The sequence below is a fragment of the Ursus arctos genome, unplaced genomic scaffold (genome assembly GCF_023065955.2).
Source record: "Ursus arctos isolate Adak ecotype North America unplaced genomic scaffold, UrsArc2.0 scaffold_29, whole genome shotgun sequence".
Classification (NCBI taxonomy): domain Eukaryota; kingdom Metazoa; phylum Chordata; class Mammalia; order Carnivora; family Ursidae; genus Ursus; species Ursus arctos.
This window is the reverse complement of record NW_026622974.1, coordinates 37,259,655-37,275,532: the sequence shown is the minus strand read 5'-3', so window position 1 is coordinate 37,275,532 and position 15,878 is coordinate 37,259,655. Positions and strand designations below refer to the sequence as shown.

The window sequence follows — 15,878 nt, the reverse complement described above, 5'->3', positions numbered from 1 at the left end:
TGTTTGTTGGTTTTTGTTTTTGTTTTTTAATTTTAGTGAATAGCCTACCTAGAGGTAAGGGGAAGGATGGCAAAGCCTTTCCAAAATACTTTCAGAAGTTACTGAAGTCAGTTGAAAGCTATATTTAAATACCTGAATACAGTTAGCATTTTTCTTTTTATGAAAGGAGATCAGTGTATCTATAGTTAACACGAGACATAAGGCAGAATGTTTTACTTACTTAAAGGGTAAGTTTAAAAGTAGACAAGAAAAACATTGGCCATCTTATACAATATAATGATGGTGTTAGAATTAATGTGCCTTTTCCAGTCTTTAATATTTATCAACAGGCAGGTGAGTATAGTTTTCAGGTTTTTTTTTTTTTAAAAGATTTTATTTATTTATTTGAAAGAGATAGAGACAGCCAGCGAGAGAGGGAACACAAGCAGGGGGAGTGGGAGAGGAAGAAGCAGACTCACAGCGGAGGAGCCTGACGTGGGGCTCGATCCCATAACGCCGGGATCACGCCCTGAGCCGAAGGCAGACGCTTAACCGCTGTGCCACCCAGGCGCCCCTAGTTTTCAGTTTCTAATCAGTTATGAAAAAATTGACATTTTCTGAAGTTATGACCAACTACCTAGTTCCATGAAAGTGAGGTTTGAGAAGACTGCTATTCTATCGTGTCTTAGAAATAAGATGACAAATATTAAATGCTTTAATTTTTTGGTGCTAAGGTGTAATGAGACTTCCCAGAATTCCGTGGTCAAAACAGCTCTTTTACCCAGAGAGGATCTATTTGAGCCACTGATTCTATAAAGTTGTAGTCCTTCATATCTTCCCATTGGAGGTTTTACTTCATGGCCACACAAAAAGGGGGGGTTAAATATGAAAGTAATAGCTGCATTTTTTAAAAAAGATTTTATCAGAGAGAGAGTGCACAAGCAGGCTCCCTGCTGAGCAAGGAGCCCGACATGGGACCTTTCCCAGGACCCTGGGATCATGAACTGAGGTGAAGGCAGAAGCTTAACCAACTGAGCCACCCAGGCTTCCTTGCATTTTTAACTTCTCAAACTCTCACCCATAAAAAATCCCATAATACTCTTCCTTGAATTACTCTCCATTTTAATTCCTTTTTTGAAAACCAAGGAAAGGAACATTTCTTAAGACAGTTTAGTGGCTCCTTTAACAGATATTCTATCCAGAGGTTGATACATAGGGGTAGGTTGTGTGTGGGGGACATTATGAAATGTAAAGTTAAGACTGGGGTGCCTGGGTGTCAGTTGGTTAAGGGTCCAACTCTTGGTTTTGGCTCAGGTCTGGTTCTCAGGGTCATGAGATGGGGCTCCATGCTCAGTACAGAGTCTGCTTGAGATTCTCCTCCCTCTGTCCCTCCCACTCAGGCTCGCTTTCTCTCGCTCTAAAATGAATAAATCTTAAGACTAAAAATAACATTATGAATGCCACAAAAAGGTAAAATATGAATCTTGATGCTTTGGGACACAGTGGGGGAAAACAGGTTTGGGAATGACAATCCTGTTCCAGGAGAGCACGTTCCAAATTATAGGAGGCATCTGAGAGGGAGAGACTGAAATGGCCCCGAGGGGTAATGTATATGTATTCATCTATCCTTTTCCTGATCCACTTATGCCATGCAGATCATGGCCCTCAACAGTTAAATTTTAGTGTATATTCTGGGTCATTAGAATTAAGTAGGCCTAACTACTGGGATTCAGGTATTTAACACCATCGTTTCAAGCTCCTGAAGCAACATAAGCAATTTGTGCAGTTTGCTGGTGGGGTTGGGAGAAACAGGTTTAATTGGAAGCGTTTTAAATACTTAACATGACCTACTGCTGCATGAGTTGTGAAAATTAAGTGAAAGCAAAGAGATAAATCCTAGTCTTTGCTCAAATTATTGTCTTCCCTGATTCTCACTAGTTGAAAATTTTTCTTTCCCATCTTTTGTCATTAAAAAAAACTATTATAGCCTTTAAATATAAACATGACCTGTATTACACATTTTCATGTGTCACATGTCTCCATTAGATTGTACGCCTTTGGAGGTCAGAAAAACGCATCTAAATCATTGTACCTGCCACCACATCTAGTACAGTGCCTTATATTTATTTGCTAATTCAATAAATATTCATTAAAATAATGGAGCTTTTATTGGATTGTAGTAACGATGTTTGAGCCCTTTAGATGAATCCATTATCGAACATTTTTTACTTTTTATAGTTTGAAAATGTATCCCTGGCATACATAGTAATTGTGGCACTTATCTAAAATTTATACATTTAATTGTACTGGCTCGCCACAGCTAACATTAGTCTGGAGCAGCACTATCCAGTAGAAATATAATGTAAACCACTTATGTAATTTGAAAATTACATTAAAAGTTTAGTAAAATTACATTAATGTAGCCACATTATAGAAATAAAAAATGAGGGGCGCCTGGGTAGCGCAGTCGTTAAAGCGTCTGCCTTCGGCTCAGGGCGTGATCCTGGCGTTCCGGGATCGAGTCCCACGTCAGGCTCCTCCGCTGGGAGCCTGCTTCTTCCTCTCCCACTCCCCCTGCTTGTGTTCCCTCTCTCGCTGGCTGTCTCTGTCAAATAAATAAATAAATCTTTAAAAAAAAAATAATAAAAAATAAAAAATGAGATTAATATTTTTAGCTCATTATTTTGAAAAATCACATTTTTAATTGTTTTAAAAATTGAGACAACTTACATTATTTTCATGTGAAGTCTGATGTGTATTATACATTTACAGCACATGTCTATTCAAACTAGCCAAATTGTAAATTTGCTCACTAGACACATAATGGTCAGTGGCTACTTTATTGGACAGTGCAGGTCTAGAACTTTAAGGGCAGGCAGTGAATCTCTTTGGACCTATCTCTTATGAGGTTATCAGCTGTGATTTCAGGTCATTGTCATTTTAGGTTATTATCCAAATAAAGGTAATTGGTTTGACTGCTTTTCTCACATTCATGGATTCATACAATAAGAAAAGTTTTGTATTAAGCACTGTATAAAGACATTGAATAAGCACTTTCCACCCAATTTAATCTCTAAAACTTCTGAAGAAAGATCTCTGTTTTAGAGTTGAGGATGCAGGGGTTGAGGTAGATCCAGTTAACTTTGCCCAATGAAATACTGTTAGTAGAAGGTAGAGCTGGTTTCAGAATCAGGATTGATTATGAATATCCCATATCCCTGCTTGAAGTTCAAAACTTTTAATACAAGTTTGTAAAAAAAAAAAAAAATTCAAGCTCTGTGTATGTGTTAAAGTGGATACTAGACCATAAGGTTAAAGAGAAAACATCCAGTAAAATAAAAAGTTATTTTATTTGATGAGGTCTGCAGCAACAGTAAATATTTTTCTTGCTTTAGGTGTGGATTTTAAATAACTTTTTTTTTTTAAGAATTTATTTATTTGACAGAGAGCAGAAGCCAGGGGGAGCAGCAGGCAGAGGGAGGAGGCTCCCCACTGAGCAAGGAACCTGATGCGGGGCTGGATCCCAGGACCCTGGAATCATGACCTAAGCTGAAGGCAGACACTTAACCGACTGAGCCACCCAGACACCCCTAAATAACTTTTTATAGCAGAAATTTTCGTTTTTCCTGTTTCTAAGCATAATAATATGAAAATTTAAATTATTCTAATTGCCTCTACTAAGAAACTGTAAAAGTCTAAGAGAAAAAGTCTAAGTTGCATTTCCAAAGATGTCTAATTTGAACAGGAAACATTTTATCTTTTAAATGTACTGGTTCTCAGTGCAAAGTTGAACAGTAATTTCAGAACAAGCCTTTAAGGAAATAAACAAAAAGGATGGGCAATATAACTTCACAGAAAGTTTAATAAAAGTAATTTGCCTTAGTATTAAGTACATGGTAGGCTCACCCGTTATTTATACTTTAATGTGCCCTAGAATGTTCATATAAACAGGGGGTTCTAGATTAATTCAGACGATTAAAAAAGGCAGCAAAAGTGAAATCAGTATACTAATACTGTGTACCCTAAAACATTAAAAAAAGCACTAAGTTTTCCAGTGATGTTACACAATATTTTAAATGGTTTAATCAGAAATGGTACAGCATGAGTACATTTGTGATGTTAGTTTAGACAATACCTCATTAGGACCAGTGAAATGTTATATACCGCTGTGGGATTGTTAAACCATAAATCTGACACTATGTATCATGTTCTTACCCTTTGATCAAGCAACGGTATTGATGTTGATCCTAAAAAAATAATTAGAAATGTGTACAAATTTGATAGAAAATGGTAATAATCATTATGTCAATGAAATTAAATAGCATTAATAGAATAGTTTAAAGACGGTACATTCTGAAGGAAAATAATGCATCATTAAAGACCTATTCATAATAATATGGGAAAAAAGTCATGAAACCGTACATGCACCATTTAAAAAAATTTTCTGAACATGTCTGTCTCTGCACTTTGGAGAGTAAGACCCTAAGGAAATAAAAATGACGCGCCGGCTCTGGGGTTAGGACGACTTCAAAGCCCGGGTTTGCAGGCCGCAGGGTTCCGAGACGCTCCTTCCCGCGGGGAGCCCAGCTGGGAGACGGGGACAGCAGAGCACTCGTACCCTGACGTGCGGAGGTCAAGTGTTCAGCGCGCCGCCCAAGTAAGTTTTACTTGTTACGCTGTCTTCCTGCAGGTCTCGGAGTGGCGGAAAATAGAAAATTAACATTCAGAGACGGGATGACTGAAGCGAGAGCTCCGCGAGAGAGAGGGATTTAACCCGACTTGCCAACTTGCCCCGTCCACACGCTTGGATTCGGACGAGGCCCGCGAGGGCGCGCTGACCTGGGCGCTCCTCGCCCGCGAGCGCTCAGAACACGCTTTCGCAAGGGCGGCGGCCGCTGGGTTCGACGCCCACATTCCGGAAGTACTTTCCTCAGCCGCTCCCCCACCCCCGCCAAACAAGGACGGAGTCGTCCCCGTTCTCTCGGGGGCGTCGCGGAAAGCTCGCCCGGTCCCCATCCGGAGCAGAGCCTACGCGGACAAGGCGTGGGGAGCGGCGGGGGCCGCGACCGCGCACTGCGTCCTCCGCCGGCCCGCGTCCCAAAGCCTACAGTCCCAGCGGCCCCGCGAGCTCGGCCGTCCGCACGCAGGGCCTGGCGGCTGCGGGACCGCAGCGTCTCCCGTGCTCGGGCACAACCGTCTCTCTCTCCTCCGCGGTACAGGCGGCTACTGGTTGCTGCAGCGTCCCCCTGACTTCCGGAGAAGGCCACTCTGCAGGGGCTCCCGGCCCTTTGTGGGAGACGGCGCGCGAGCCTGGTCAAGAGGGCGGAGCGAGGGGACGCGCTGGGTCTCGCGCGGGGTGACGACCTCGGGCACGCCTTGCGGCCGTCCCCTCGGCCGGCGGCGGCGGCGAGGGGGAGGGGGCGGGGCCGCGCATGCGCGGCGGGGCCTTGGGCGGGGCCTTGGGCGGCTGCAGCCGGCGGACGGTCCGCCGGTCGGCGGCTGTGTGGCTAGCCGCCGGGCCGGCGGGGCGGAGACGCGGGAGGTTGATGGGGGTCGCCTCGACCTCGGCCTCCGTCGGTAGCGCAACTCCAACCACGCCCACGGAGATGGTGTCCTGGGTGCGGACGGTGGGGGAGAAGCTGAAGCAGCGGCTGCGGCTGGACGTGGGTCGCGAGATCTGCCGCCAGTACCCGCTGTTCTGCTTCCTGCTGCTCTGCCTCAGCGTCGCCTCGCTGCTCCTCAACAGGTAACGCCGCAGCGCGGAGCCGGCGGGCGGCTGCTCCGCGAGGCTGCGGACGGGGGCCCGTGGTGCTTCGCTGTGCGGACACCGCCCGGGCCGCGCAGCTGCAGCGCTTGGGGCCGGCGGCGAGGCCTTGGGAAGCTCGGCCTCGGGGAGCTGGGCGGAGCGGCTGCGCCCGGAAGTGCGAGCGGGGGCGGGGTGCGTTCCAGTGCCCCCTTTCCTCAGGCCAGGTCTCCTGAGACAGCTGGCCCTGATTCTTACCTACTTTTCACCGGCTTCTTAAAACCCGGTGCTCCATCATCGCATTTTCGGAGGAGTGTAATCTGTATGTGCGTCCCAATTTGAGACCTTGCAGGGGCGGTCCAGTCAGCTGACGGAGGCGGGTTCCAGGTTCTGTAGCCGCCCCGGTTTCGGGCCGACTCCCCTCGCTCTCACCACACGCATGCGCACACACAGGCACACAGTCTTACAGCCGAAGGGCGCGCGCGCACACACGCAGGCAGTCTTACAGCCACAGCACGCACACAGGCACGCATTCTTAGAGCCGAACGGTGCTCACATATAGTTTTGCAGCCGCATTGCGTGCACACACACGCACACCCACAATTTTACAGCTGAAGGGCTCACACGTAGTCTTACAGCTGAAGCGCACACACGTACACACGATCTGAACAGCCGCAGTGCGCAAACGCACAGTCTTAGAGCCGAAGGGCGCGCGCGGGCGCGCGCGCACACACACACGCACACACACACACACAATCACAGTCTTACAACTGAAGCATATACACGTGCTCACAGTCTTAGAGCTGAAGCGCGCGCAAGCACAATCATGCAGTGGAAGCATGTACACCTGTGTGCAGACATGCGCATGATCTTGCAGCCCAGGCGCACACACTCTTCCAACTGAAGCACACACGCTCACACATAGTCTTGTTAGCCGAAGCTTTCCCCAAAGGGTGGTTGGTTAAAATGGATGATCGTAAAGATTTGTTGAAGCCAGAACGCAAAATAGTACCTGTTTCAATATCTCTAGAATATTCTAAAAGGGAAGATTGAAAGTTAAAATTGATAAATTCAGTTGACATTTTGAAATGGGAAGGTTCTGTTCCTGAAATAAATTCGATTTCCTTCAGTTAGCTATTTCCACAAATGGTAACGATGAAACAGGTAGTAGAGGAGAACTTTTCCTTCAGATTACTTCCACATTTGCTTTTGGTGGAAAGAAGTCTGAGACACTTGTCAGCAACAGCATCTACATCATATATATATATATATATATATATATATATATATATATATATATTTTTTTTTTTTTTTTTTGATGTTTTGAACATGAAACCGACTCTACTCTTTGTTTTGGGGTGGTTGATCCCTGAGGATAGGAATGGGAAAGTATTCACCAAGAATTTGGTGATTTAATTTTGCTCTAAGGTAACCATTTCCTGTGACTGTTGGAGCTGAATTTTTCACCTACCCATTTTGCTTTCTTATTAGTTGACTCTGGGTTAATATAATATTAGGTTTAAATAGCAATTGATATTTTACTGGAAAATGTGCTTTGATTGTGACAGTAAGATGTTTGATTTTAGGAACATGGAGGAAGGGGAATCCTTAACAGAGGGAAATGAATTACTAAGTACTTGCTTTCTGCTATCTGAAAGGTATTCTAAACTAGATGAATAGCTTTAGTATGAAAGATAGCTAAACGTTTTGTGATTACTAAGTTTTGTCCAGGAATTCTTACCCTATCTCTTTTGGTAGGTCGGTCTGTTTAGGTGTCCAAGGTAGGACATGCAAGATCAGGTTGAACTAGATTTCTGAAGTTGCCTACTTAATTATAGTGTCTAGTGTTCTTTGTTGTTAAGAAGTCATAGGATATCATCTGATCTCTACCCTGTACCTTTTTTGTATTATGCAAAGAAAGAAGGATATAATACATCTCTGAGTGGTTGGATTTATGAGTGAAATTGTTTTTTGCATACATTTTTTGGTATTTTCCTTTATTACTGTTGAAAGCAGCAAAAGTGACCTTAAACATGATAGAACTGTCTAAAAGAATGGTTAGGTACCCTGGGGTGCCTGGCTGGCTCAGTTGGTAGAGCATGGGATTCTTGATCTCAGAGTCATGAGTTCAAGCCCCATGTTGGGGGTAGCGTCTACTTCAGAATAAAAATAAATAAAATAAATGGTTAAGTATCTTTTTCTAGGAAAAAACTTTTGGAAGGTGCAAGACAGAGTATATAGTGTGCTTTTCAGTGTGCTGTGTGATTTTCTTTAGAATATGTGTGTACATTCATATGTATATACACGTATGATTATGTAGGCTTTGTCTATCTCTGGAAGATTGTTATACAAGAAAATGTAGTCCGTTCTGGGAGTGGGGAATATGAGGCACATCTATTCAGAAATTTAAAAAGAAAAAATATATATAATATAAAAAATAGAAACATTAGGGGTATAATAATGAAATTAGAAATGAGAAGATAGGCTTAATTCATACCATCAATAAATGATTTCTTGGAGCACCTGGCTGACTCAGTCAGAAGAACATGCAACTCTTGATGTTGAGGTTGTGAGTTTGAATCCCACGTTTGGTGTATAGATTACTTAAAAAAGAATCTTAAATGATTTTTTTTTTTTTAAGATTTTATTTATTTGACAAAGAGGCAGCAAGAGAGGGAACACAAGCAGGGAGAGTGGGAAAGGGAGAAGCAGGCTTCCCGCTGAGCAGGGAGCCCAATGCGGGGCTCTATCCCAGAACTCTGAGATCATGACCTGAGCCGAAGGCAGATGCTTAATGACTGAACCACCCAGGCGCCCCTTAAGTGATTCCTACACAGGCATTTCACCAGCTAGTTTTTAGAAATAACTTTAAAAGAAATTTTCAATTAAAATATTTACTGGTTAATATGGAGATTTGGAGCTTTCCTTCTATATGGTTAAACTTAGACTAATACTCCTTTTCAAAATTATTAAAAAAAATTTTTTTTTTAAATTTTAAGTAGGCTCTATACCCATTGTGGGGCATGAACTCATGACCCTGGGGTCAAGAGTCATATGCTCTGTGGACTGAGCCAGCCAGGCACCCGAGATTAATTTTTTCTTTTATAGTGTTGAAACTTTAAATCCTGAAGATCTTTCAAGGTATTATTTAGTATATTAAATTTTTCTTTCAATATGAATTAAGATCACGAATCTTTTTTTTTTTTTTTAAGATTTTATTTATTTATTTGAGAGGAGAGAAACGGAGATAGCAACAGAGCAAGAGAGGGCAAGAACGGGGAAGAGAGGGAGAAGTAGCCTCCCTACTGAGCAGGGAGCCTGATGCAGGCAGCCAAGTGCCCCAAGATTATGAATCTTATCTGTGGAAAGAGAAATGTCTAAGTTTTGGCTATTATAAATGATTTGTGGGAGGAATAGAGTAACATACTTTATATATTTCAAATTATTTGTGATATCACTGTTACAGTATTGTTAGGGAAAGCTAGGAGCATAGATGCATTTACTAATAGTAGTGTTGAATATTTGAGTGTTATAATAAGGAATATTTTAAGTTACATGCTAGTAATAATGGTAATAGTAATAATAGCTAACACTTTGCGAGTGTTTTGTTTAGCCCAGGTGTAGCGTTAAGAGTTTTCTTTGAGGGGCGCCTGGGTGGCTCAGTGGTTAAGCATCTGCTTTCGGCTCAGGGTGTGATCCTGGGGTCTTGGAATCGAGTCCCGCGTCAGGCTCCCTGCTCTGGTGGGAGCCTGCTTCTTCTTCTCCCACTCCCCCTGCTTGTGTTCCCTCTCTTACTGGCTGTCTCTCTCTGTGTCAAATAAATAAATAAAATCTTAAAAAAAAAAAAAAAGAGTTTTCTTTGATTATTGAGGCAATTTATTGTTGTGGTTGAAAGTTATGAATCTGAGCTTCAATGTAAGAATTTGATTCTGCCTCCCCCATTAATCAGTTATGTGCCTTTAGATAAGTGATCTAACTTTTATCTGTCACAGTACACTCATCTGTAAAATGGTGATAATACTAGTATTTACATTATATGATTATTTTGATGATTAAAGGATTAATACGTTGAAAGTGTTTCAAATGGTGCTCAGGACATAGAACATAGTCTTATAAATGTTAGCAGTTATTTTTGTCTCATTTGTTCTAGCACCCCAGTACACTCCCTTGTCAGTAACCTCAGTCACCGTTGATCAGTTTTGCTTGTTTTTGAATTTCATTATCAATGGAATTATATGGTCCTCTTGTACCTGGTTTCTCTCAACTCTTGAGATTTGTCCATATTGTTGTCTATGTCAGGACTTAAGTCTCTTTTGTTATTGTGCAGTATTCCACTGGGAATATGACATACTTTGTTTATCCATTCTTCTGTTGAAGGGCATTTTACTTGTTTACAGTTTTTAGCTGTTATGAATAACGCTGCTATGAATATTCTTATGTATATATAGTTCTTTTGATAGACTTATTTATTTTGGGTAGATGCACGTGGATGGAAATGCTTAGTCATAGTATATGTATTTGTTTAACTTAACTGGATACTGCCATATAGTTTTACAAAGTGGTTGTACTAATTTACACTCCTGTCAAAACATTTGACTCTTCTGATATTGTCTGTAGGTTTGGTTTAGTCATTTTAGTACATAAATAATGGTAGCTCATTGTAGTTTTGATTAGTTAATTGTAGCTTAATTGTTAGCTCTGGTCATCATGTTGTACATTACATCCCTAGTACTTATTTATCTTCTTGGAAGTTTGTACCTTGACCACCTTCCTGCAATTTCCTCTCCCCTATGCTCCACCTCTTGTAACCACAAGTCTGATCTCTTTTTCTGTGAGTTTCTTTTTTTTCCTTAAGATTTTACATATAAGTGAGATCATACACTATTTTTCTTTTCTCTGTTTGACTTATTTCACTTAGCATAATGCCCTTAAGGTCCATCCATGTTGTCCCAAATGGTAGGATTTCCTCATTTTTTGTGGCCAAATATTCTTTTGTGTGTGTGGGTGTATATATACACAACACAGTTTCTTTGTGTATTCATTTGTCGATGGACATTTAGGTTGTTTCCATAATTTGGCTGTTGTAAATAATGTTACTGTGAACATGGAGGTACAGATATCTTTTTGAGTTAGTGTTTTTGTTTCCTTTGGATATTTTCCCAGAAGTGGAATTGCTGAATTATATAGTAGTTTTATTTTTAACTTTTTAGAAATCCTCCAAACTGTTTTCCATAGTGGCTGTATCAATTCACATTCCCTCCAATAGCACAAAAGCATTCTCTTTTCTCCACATCCATACCAGCATTTGTTATTTCCTGTCTTTTTTAAAAATATTTTTGAATTTTTAAAAAGACTTTATTTGACAGAGAGAGAGCGTGCACAAGCAGGGGGAGCAGCAGGGATAGGGGAGAAGCAGGCTCTCCACTGAGCAGGGAGCCCAATGCAGGGCTCAATCCTAGAATCATGACCTGAGCCAAAGGCAAACACTTAACCAACTGAGCCATCCAGGCGCCCCTATCTCTTGTCTTTTTGATGATGACCATTCTATCAGGTGTGAGGTGATATCTCATTGTGGTTTAAATTTGCATCTCCCTTATGACTAGTGATGATGTTGAACATATTTTCACGTACCTGTTGGTATTTCATATAACTTCTTTGGAGAAATGTGTATTTAGGTCCTCTGCACACTTTTTATTATTATTATTTTTTAACCAGCAAAATGGGTTTGTTCAGGAATAGCAGAGCAATGGCAATTGCTGTGGGAAACCAGAGACAGCCTGAAGATCAAAGGAGAGGAATGTAACTTAATAGAGAAAAGGAGGAGGATGGGAGGGTCTTCTTTGAATAAAAGTCCATTGGAATAAAGGGAGAATGCAGGGTGGTGGTAGTTTTTCATTGCTTGAGTTGTGGTATACTCTTATTTGCTGGGCTTGTTGCTGTGCAAGAAAAATTTCTTCCTCTTGCTGGAGTAGTAAAGTAGGCTTCTTCCTGTTGGAAGTGCAAGGTCGCCCCCAGTTGTATGAATTCTTTGTGTATTTTGGATATTAACACCTTATCACATTTATGGTTTGCAAATATTTTTTTGCATTTCATCCATAGGTTGTCTTTTTACTTCATTGATCGTTCTTTATTCTTTAAATTACCACAACTGGCTTACATACACTTATACCATAGTATGTGACAGGCTATTCTAAGCACTTTTGTGATCTTATTTAATCATCATAACAATTTTGAGTTATTGTTGCCTCATTTTATAGAGGACCAAACAAGACTCCGAGAGGTTAATTTGCATTGTGTCATAGTCAGAATTTGAACCCAGACAGACTCTAGGATGTCATATATTTTGTTCCCAAACTTCTTAGTTCTCTTTCTTCTGTTAATTTTTCTCTTCCTATAACAATACCAGATTTTTTTTTTTTTTTTTTTTTTTGAGTATGGTTAAGTTTCACAGTGTGGTTTTGTATCTGCTAGGACAAATTCTAACTCTTGGCCCTTCTTTTCCAAAGCTGGCACAGCTCTTTGTAAACCTTTATTTTTGGGACTCCTGGGTGGCTCAGTAGGTTAAGCGTGTGCCTTCAGCTCTGGTTATGATCTGAGCGTCCTGGGATTGAGCCCTGCATCAGGCTTCCTGCTCAGTGGGGAGTCTGCTTCTCCCTCTCCCTCTGTGTGCTTGTGCGTGCTCTCTCTCTCTAAAATGAGTAAATAAATCTAAAAATAAATAAATAAATAAGCCTTTATTTTCCCTATATATTTTATTTTATTTTTTATTTATTATTTTTTTAAAAGATTTTATTTATTTATGTGACAGACAGCCAGCGAGAGAGGGAACACAACAGGGGAGTGGGAGAGGAAGAAGCAGGCTCCCAGCGGAAGAGCCTGGAACGCCAGGATCACGCCCTGAGCTGAAGGCAAACGCTTAATGACTGCGCTACCCAGGCGCCCCTCCCTATATATTTTAGAATGAATATGTCAAATTTCTCAAAAGATTGAGCTGGAATTTTGATTGTAGTTTTTATTTTATCTATTGTCACATAACAAACCATCTCCAGAATTTGTGGTTTAAGTCAACAACATCTAATTTGCTCACAGAACTGTAATTTGGGCAGAAGTTGGTGGGTACAGCTAATCTCTATTCACTGTGCATCATCAGCTGGGCACCATGAAGGCAGGGGGCTAGAATAGTAATTGTTGGCTTGTTATTCACGTATGTGACAGTTGATGCTGGTTGTTGACTGTGATCTCAGCAAGACTATAGGCCAGAACCTGTATGTATGGTCTTTACGTGTGGCTTTTTTCCCAACGTGGTGCTGGCTTGCAAAAGTGAGCATCTTGAAAAAGAGAGCCTGCTGGAAGCCATACCATTTTATGACCTAGTTTTGGAAGTTAGGCAGCTTCACTTCTGCTACATTCTCTTAGTTGTAGAGTTATTAAGGCTAACCCCTATTCAAGGGGAAGGAAATTAAATTCCTGTTTTGGTTTGAAGAGTGTCAAAGAATTTGCAGTCATATTAAATACCACCACAGTATTATTACTTTGTAAATTAATCTGGGTAGAATTTATATCTTTACTATTTTTAAAGGTTTCATCTGTGAACATAAGTAATCTCTCCATTCATTCAGATCTGTCCTTGTGTCTTTTTAATTGCCTTTTTTTTCATTTAAATAAAGTTTATTATGGAATATTTTAAACATACATAAAATAAAATTAGAATTGTATAATGAAACCTGTTAAGTATCTGTCACCAAGCTTAAAAACTATCAGCTCAAGTCAAATATCAGCCCCCTATAATTATTTTGAAGCAAATCCCACAGGACATATTTTATCTATAAACATTAAAAATTTCAGTATGTGTCTCTTAACTGATAAATCCTTTTTTTCTTACATAACCATAATACCAGTTCACATCAAAAAAAGGTAATTTCTTAACATCATAAAATATCCATTCAATGGTCAGATTTGCCTGAATTTGCTAGAATTCCCCCCATCATTTTGTGATAAAAAAAATTTTAAGCATACAGGGGCGGGGCGCCTGGGTGGCACAGTGGTTGAGCGTCTGCCTTCGGCTCAGGGCGTGATCCCAGCGTTATGGGATCGAGCCCCGCATCAGGCTCCTCCGCTGTGAGCCTGCTTCTTCCTCTCCCATTCCCCCTGCTTGTGTTCCCTCTCTCGCTGGCTGTCTCTGTCTCTGTCAAATAAATAAATAAAATCTTTAAAAAAAAAAAAAAATTTTAAGCATACAGCAATGTATGAATTTACAATAAATGACCAGTTATGTACTGCCTAGATTTTACCATTAACGTTTTACTGTACTTTCACATACTTTATCACGTTTCTATTGCTTCATCTGTAGTGAATCTTATTTGTAAACAGCTTTTTACAGTTAATCAAATTAAGATCCTACTATGGTCTTTTAATTTGAGAGCTACCTCCCCTTCCCATACATCCCACTTTGTTTTAACCTTGCAATTCATTTTTTGAAGAAACAGGGCCATATGTTTTGTGGAGTTTTTTTATAGTCTGGCTTTTGTTGACTGCATCCCTGGGGTGTTGTGCATATGTTCTTTTCCCTTTCTGTTCCCTGTAACTCGTTAGATCAAGAGGTATCCTTCTTTGATTTTTTTTTCTTCTTTAGTCTATGATGGCGTAGATTTAAAGATAATGAGCTATTTAAAAACGCCTTTCTTGGGGCGCTGGGTGGCGCAGTGGTTAAGCGTCTGCCTTCAGCTCGGTGTGATCCCAGCGTTCTGGGATCGAGCCCCACATCAGGCTCCTCCACTGGGAGCCTGCTTCTTCCTCTCCCACTCCCCCTCCTTGTGTTCCCTCTCTCACTGGCTGTCTCTCTCTGTCAAATAAATAAATAAAATCTTTAAAAAAATAAAATAAAATAAAAATAAAACCGTCTTTCTTATGATGTATTATTCTTTATTTTATGATATACTGTTAGTTTTAGTACTAAAACTTTAATATTAGATACTAATATTTTATTTAGTATTTAGTAAGTAAAATAGACGTAATGATTTTCTTATATTGTCTGATTTGGGAATTAAAATTATATTAGTCCTTTTAAATTAGCAGCTTTTTCTCTTTTTTTTCCCCCCTGAAGTCATCTATATAGGATAGGGATTATCTGTCTCATTACAGTTTGGTAAAACCATTTGGGCCAGGGTTTGTTTGTTTGTTTTTTTTCCAGCCAGGTCTCTGATTACTATTTTAATTTCTTTAATGTAATTGGCCTATGTAAGTTACCTAGTTCTTCACTTACTGATTTCTAGCATTTTTGTCTTTTTCCAAAAATTTATGTCCTGTAGGTTATCCAGTTTATGAATGTAGTTGTTCATAGTTTCATTTTTCATTTCAGTTTTAGCTGTCATTATTTCTTCTTCATTCTGTATTTTGTGTATTTGTATTCTCTTTTTCTTTTATTCCTTGATCTGTCTTGCTAAAACTTTGTCTTTTTTATTAGCTTTTGATTTTGGAAATTTCCAAGCATACATAGAGAAAAGAGAATACAAGGAACTTCCAAGCACCCATCCACTCAGCCTCAACAACAATCAATATTTTGCATATTTGAAAAATATCTAATCTTCCTCCATTTTAAAAATCACTTCTACACAAAACCATAACCTTACAAAATTAACAGTAGTTGGTTAATATCATCTAATAACAAGTCCATAATCAAATTTTCCTAGTTGTGTAAAAATTTGTAGTGTGTCTATACCAATCAGGATCTAAAATAGATCCACTTATTTTATGTGGGAGCTACATCTCTTAAGCTTTTGTAGATCTCTTATAATTTAGAATAAGAATTGGCAAATTTTTTCTATGAAGTGTCAGATAGTAAATATTTTAGACTTTTGGGCTGCATCAGGTCTCTCTCCCATATTCTCTCTCTCTCTTTTTTTTCTTTTCAAAGGACCCTTAAAAAAAAAATAAAAACCTCACTTAGCTTGAGAGCCATACCAAAGCAGGTGGCATTTGGCCCACAAGCCATAGTTTATCTGGATCTGGAACATTCATCCTTACCTGGTTCTCTCCCCTCTCCCCACCATTGACTTGAAGAAATTGGGTCATTTGTTCACACTTCTGCTATTAGTTTCCTCATGGTGTTTTGTTTTTGTTTTGTTTTGTTTTATTCTTACCTGTATATTTTTTGTAG

At 40.2% G+C, this 15,878-nt stretch overlaps 1 protein-coding gene across 17 annotated transcripts in view; it reads left to right on the top strand.

The window, feature by feature from the left end:
- The first annotated feature begins 5,415 nt into the window (after positions 1-5,415).
- The window catches only part of SNX14 (sorting nexin 14), an 83,509-nt gene continuing 73,046 nt past the window's right edge, over positions 5,416-15,878 (top strand). For 14 of the 17 annotated variants that reach the window (XM_057303894.1, XM_057303892.1, XM_057303896.1 and 11 more), the window contains exon 1: positions 5,427-5,725. In XM_057303894.1, the coding sequence (XP_057159877.1) occupies positions 5,526-5,725 (200 nt within the window). In that variant the 5' untranslated portion in view covers positions 5,427-5,525. Of the gene's footprint in view, positions 5,726-15,878 lie in introns of all 17 variants that reach the window. The other 3 variants (XM_057303895.1, XM_026506978.4, XM_026506975.4) reach the window with 2 other exon arrangements.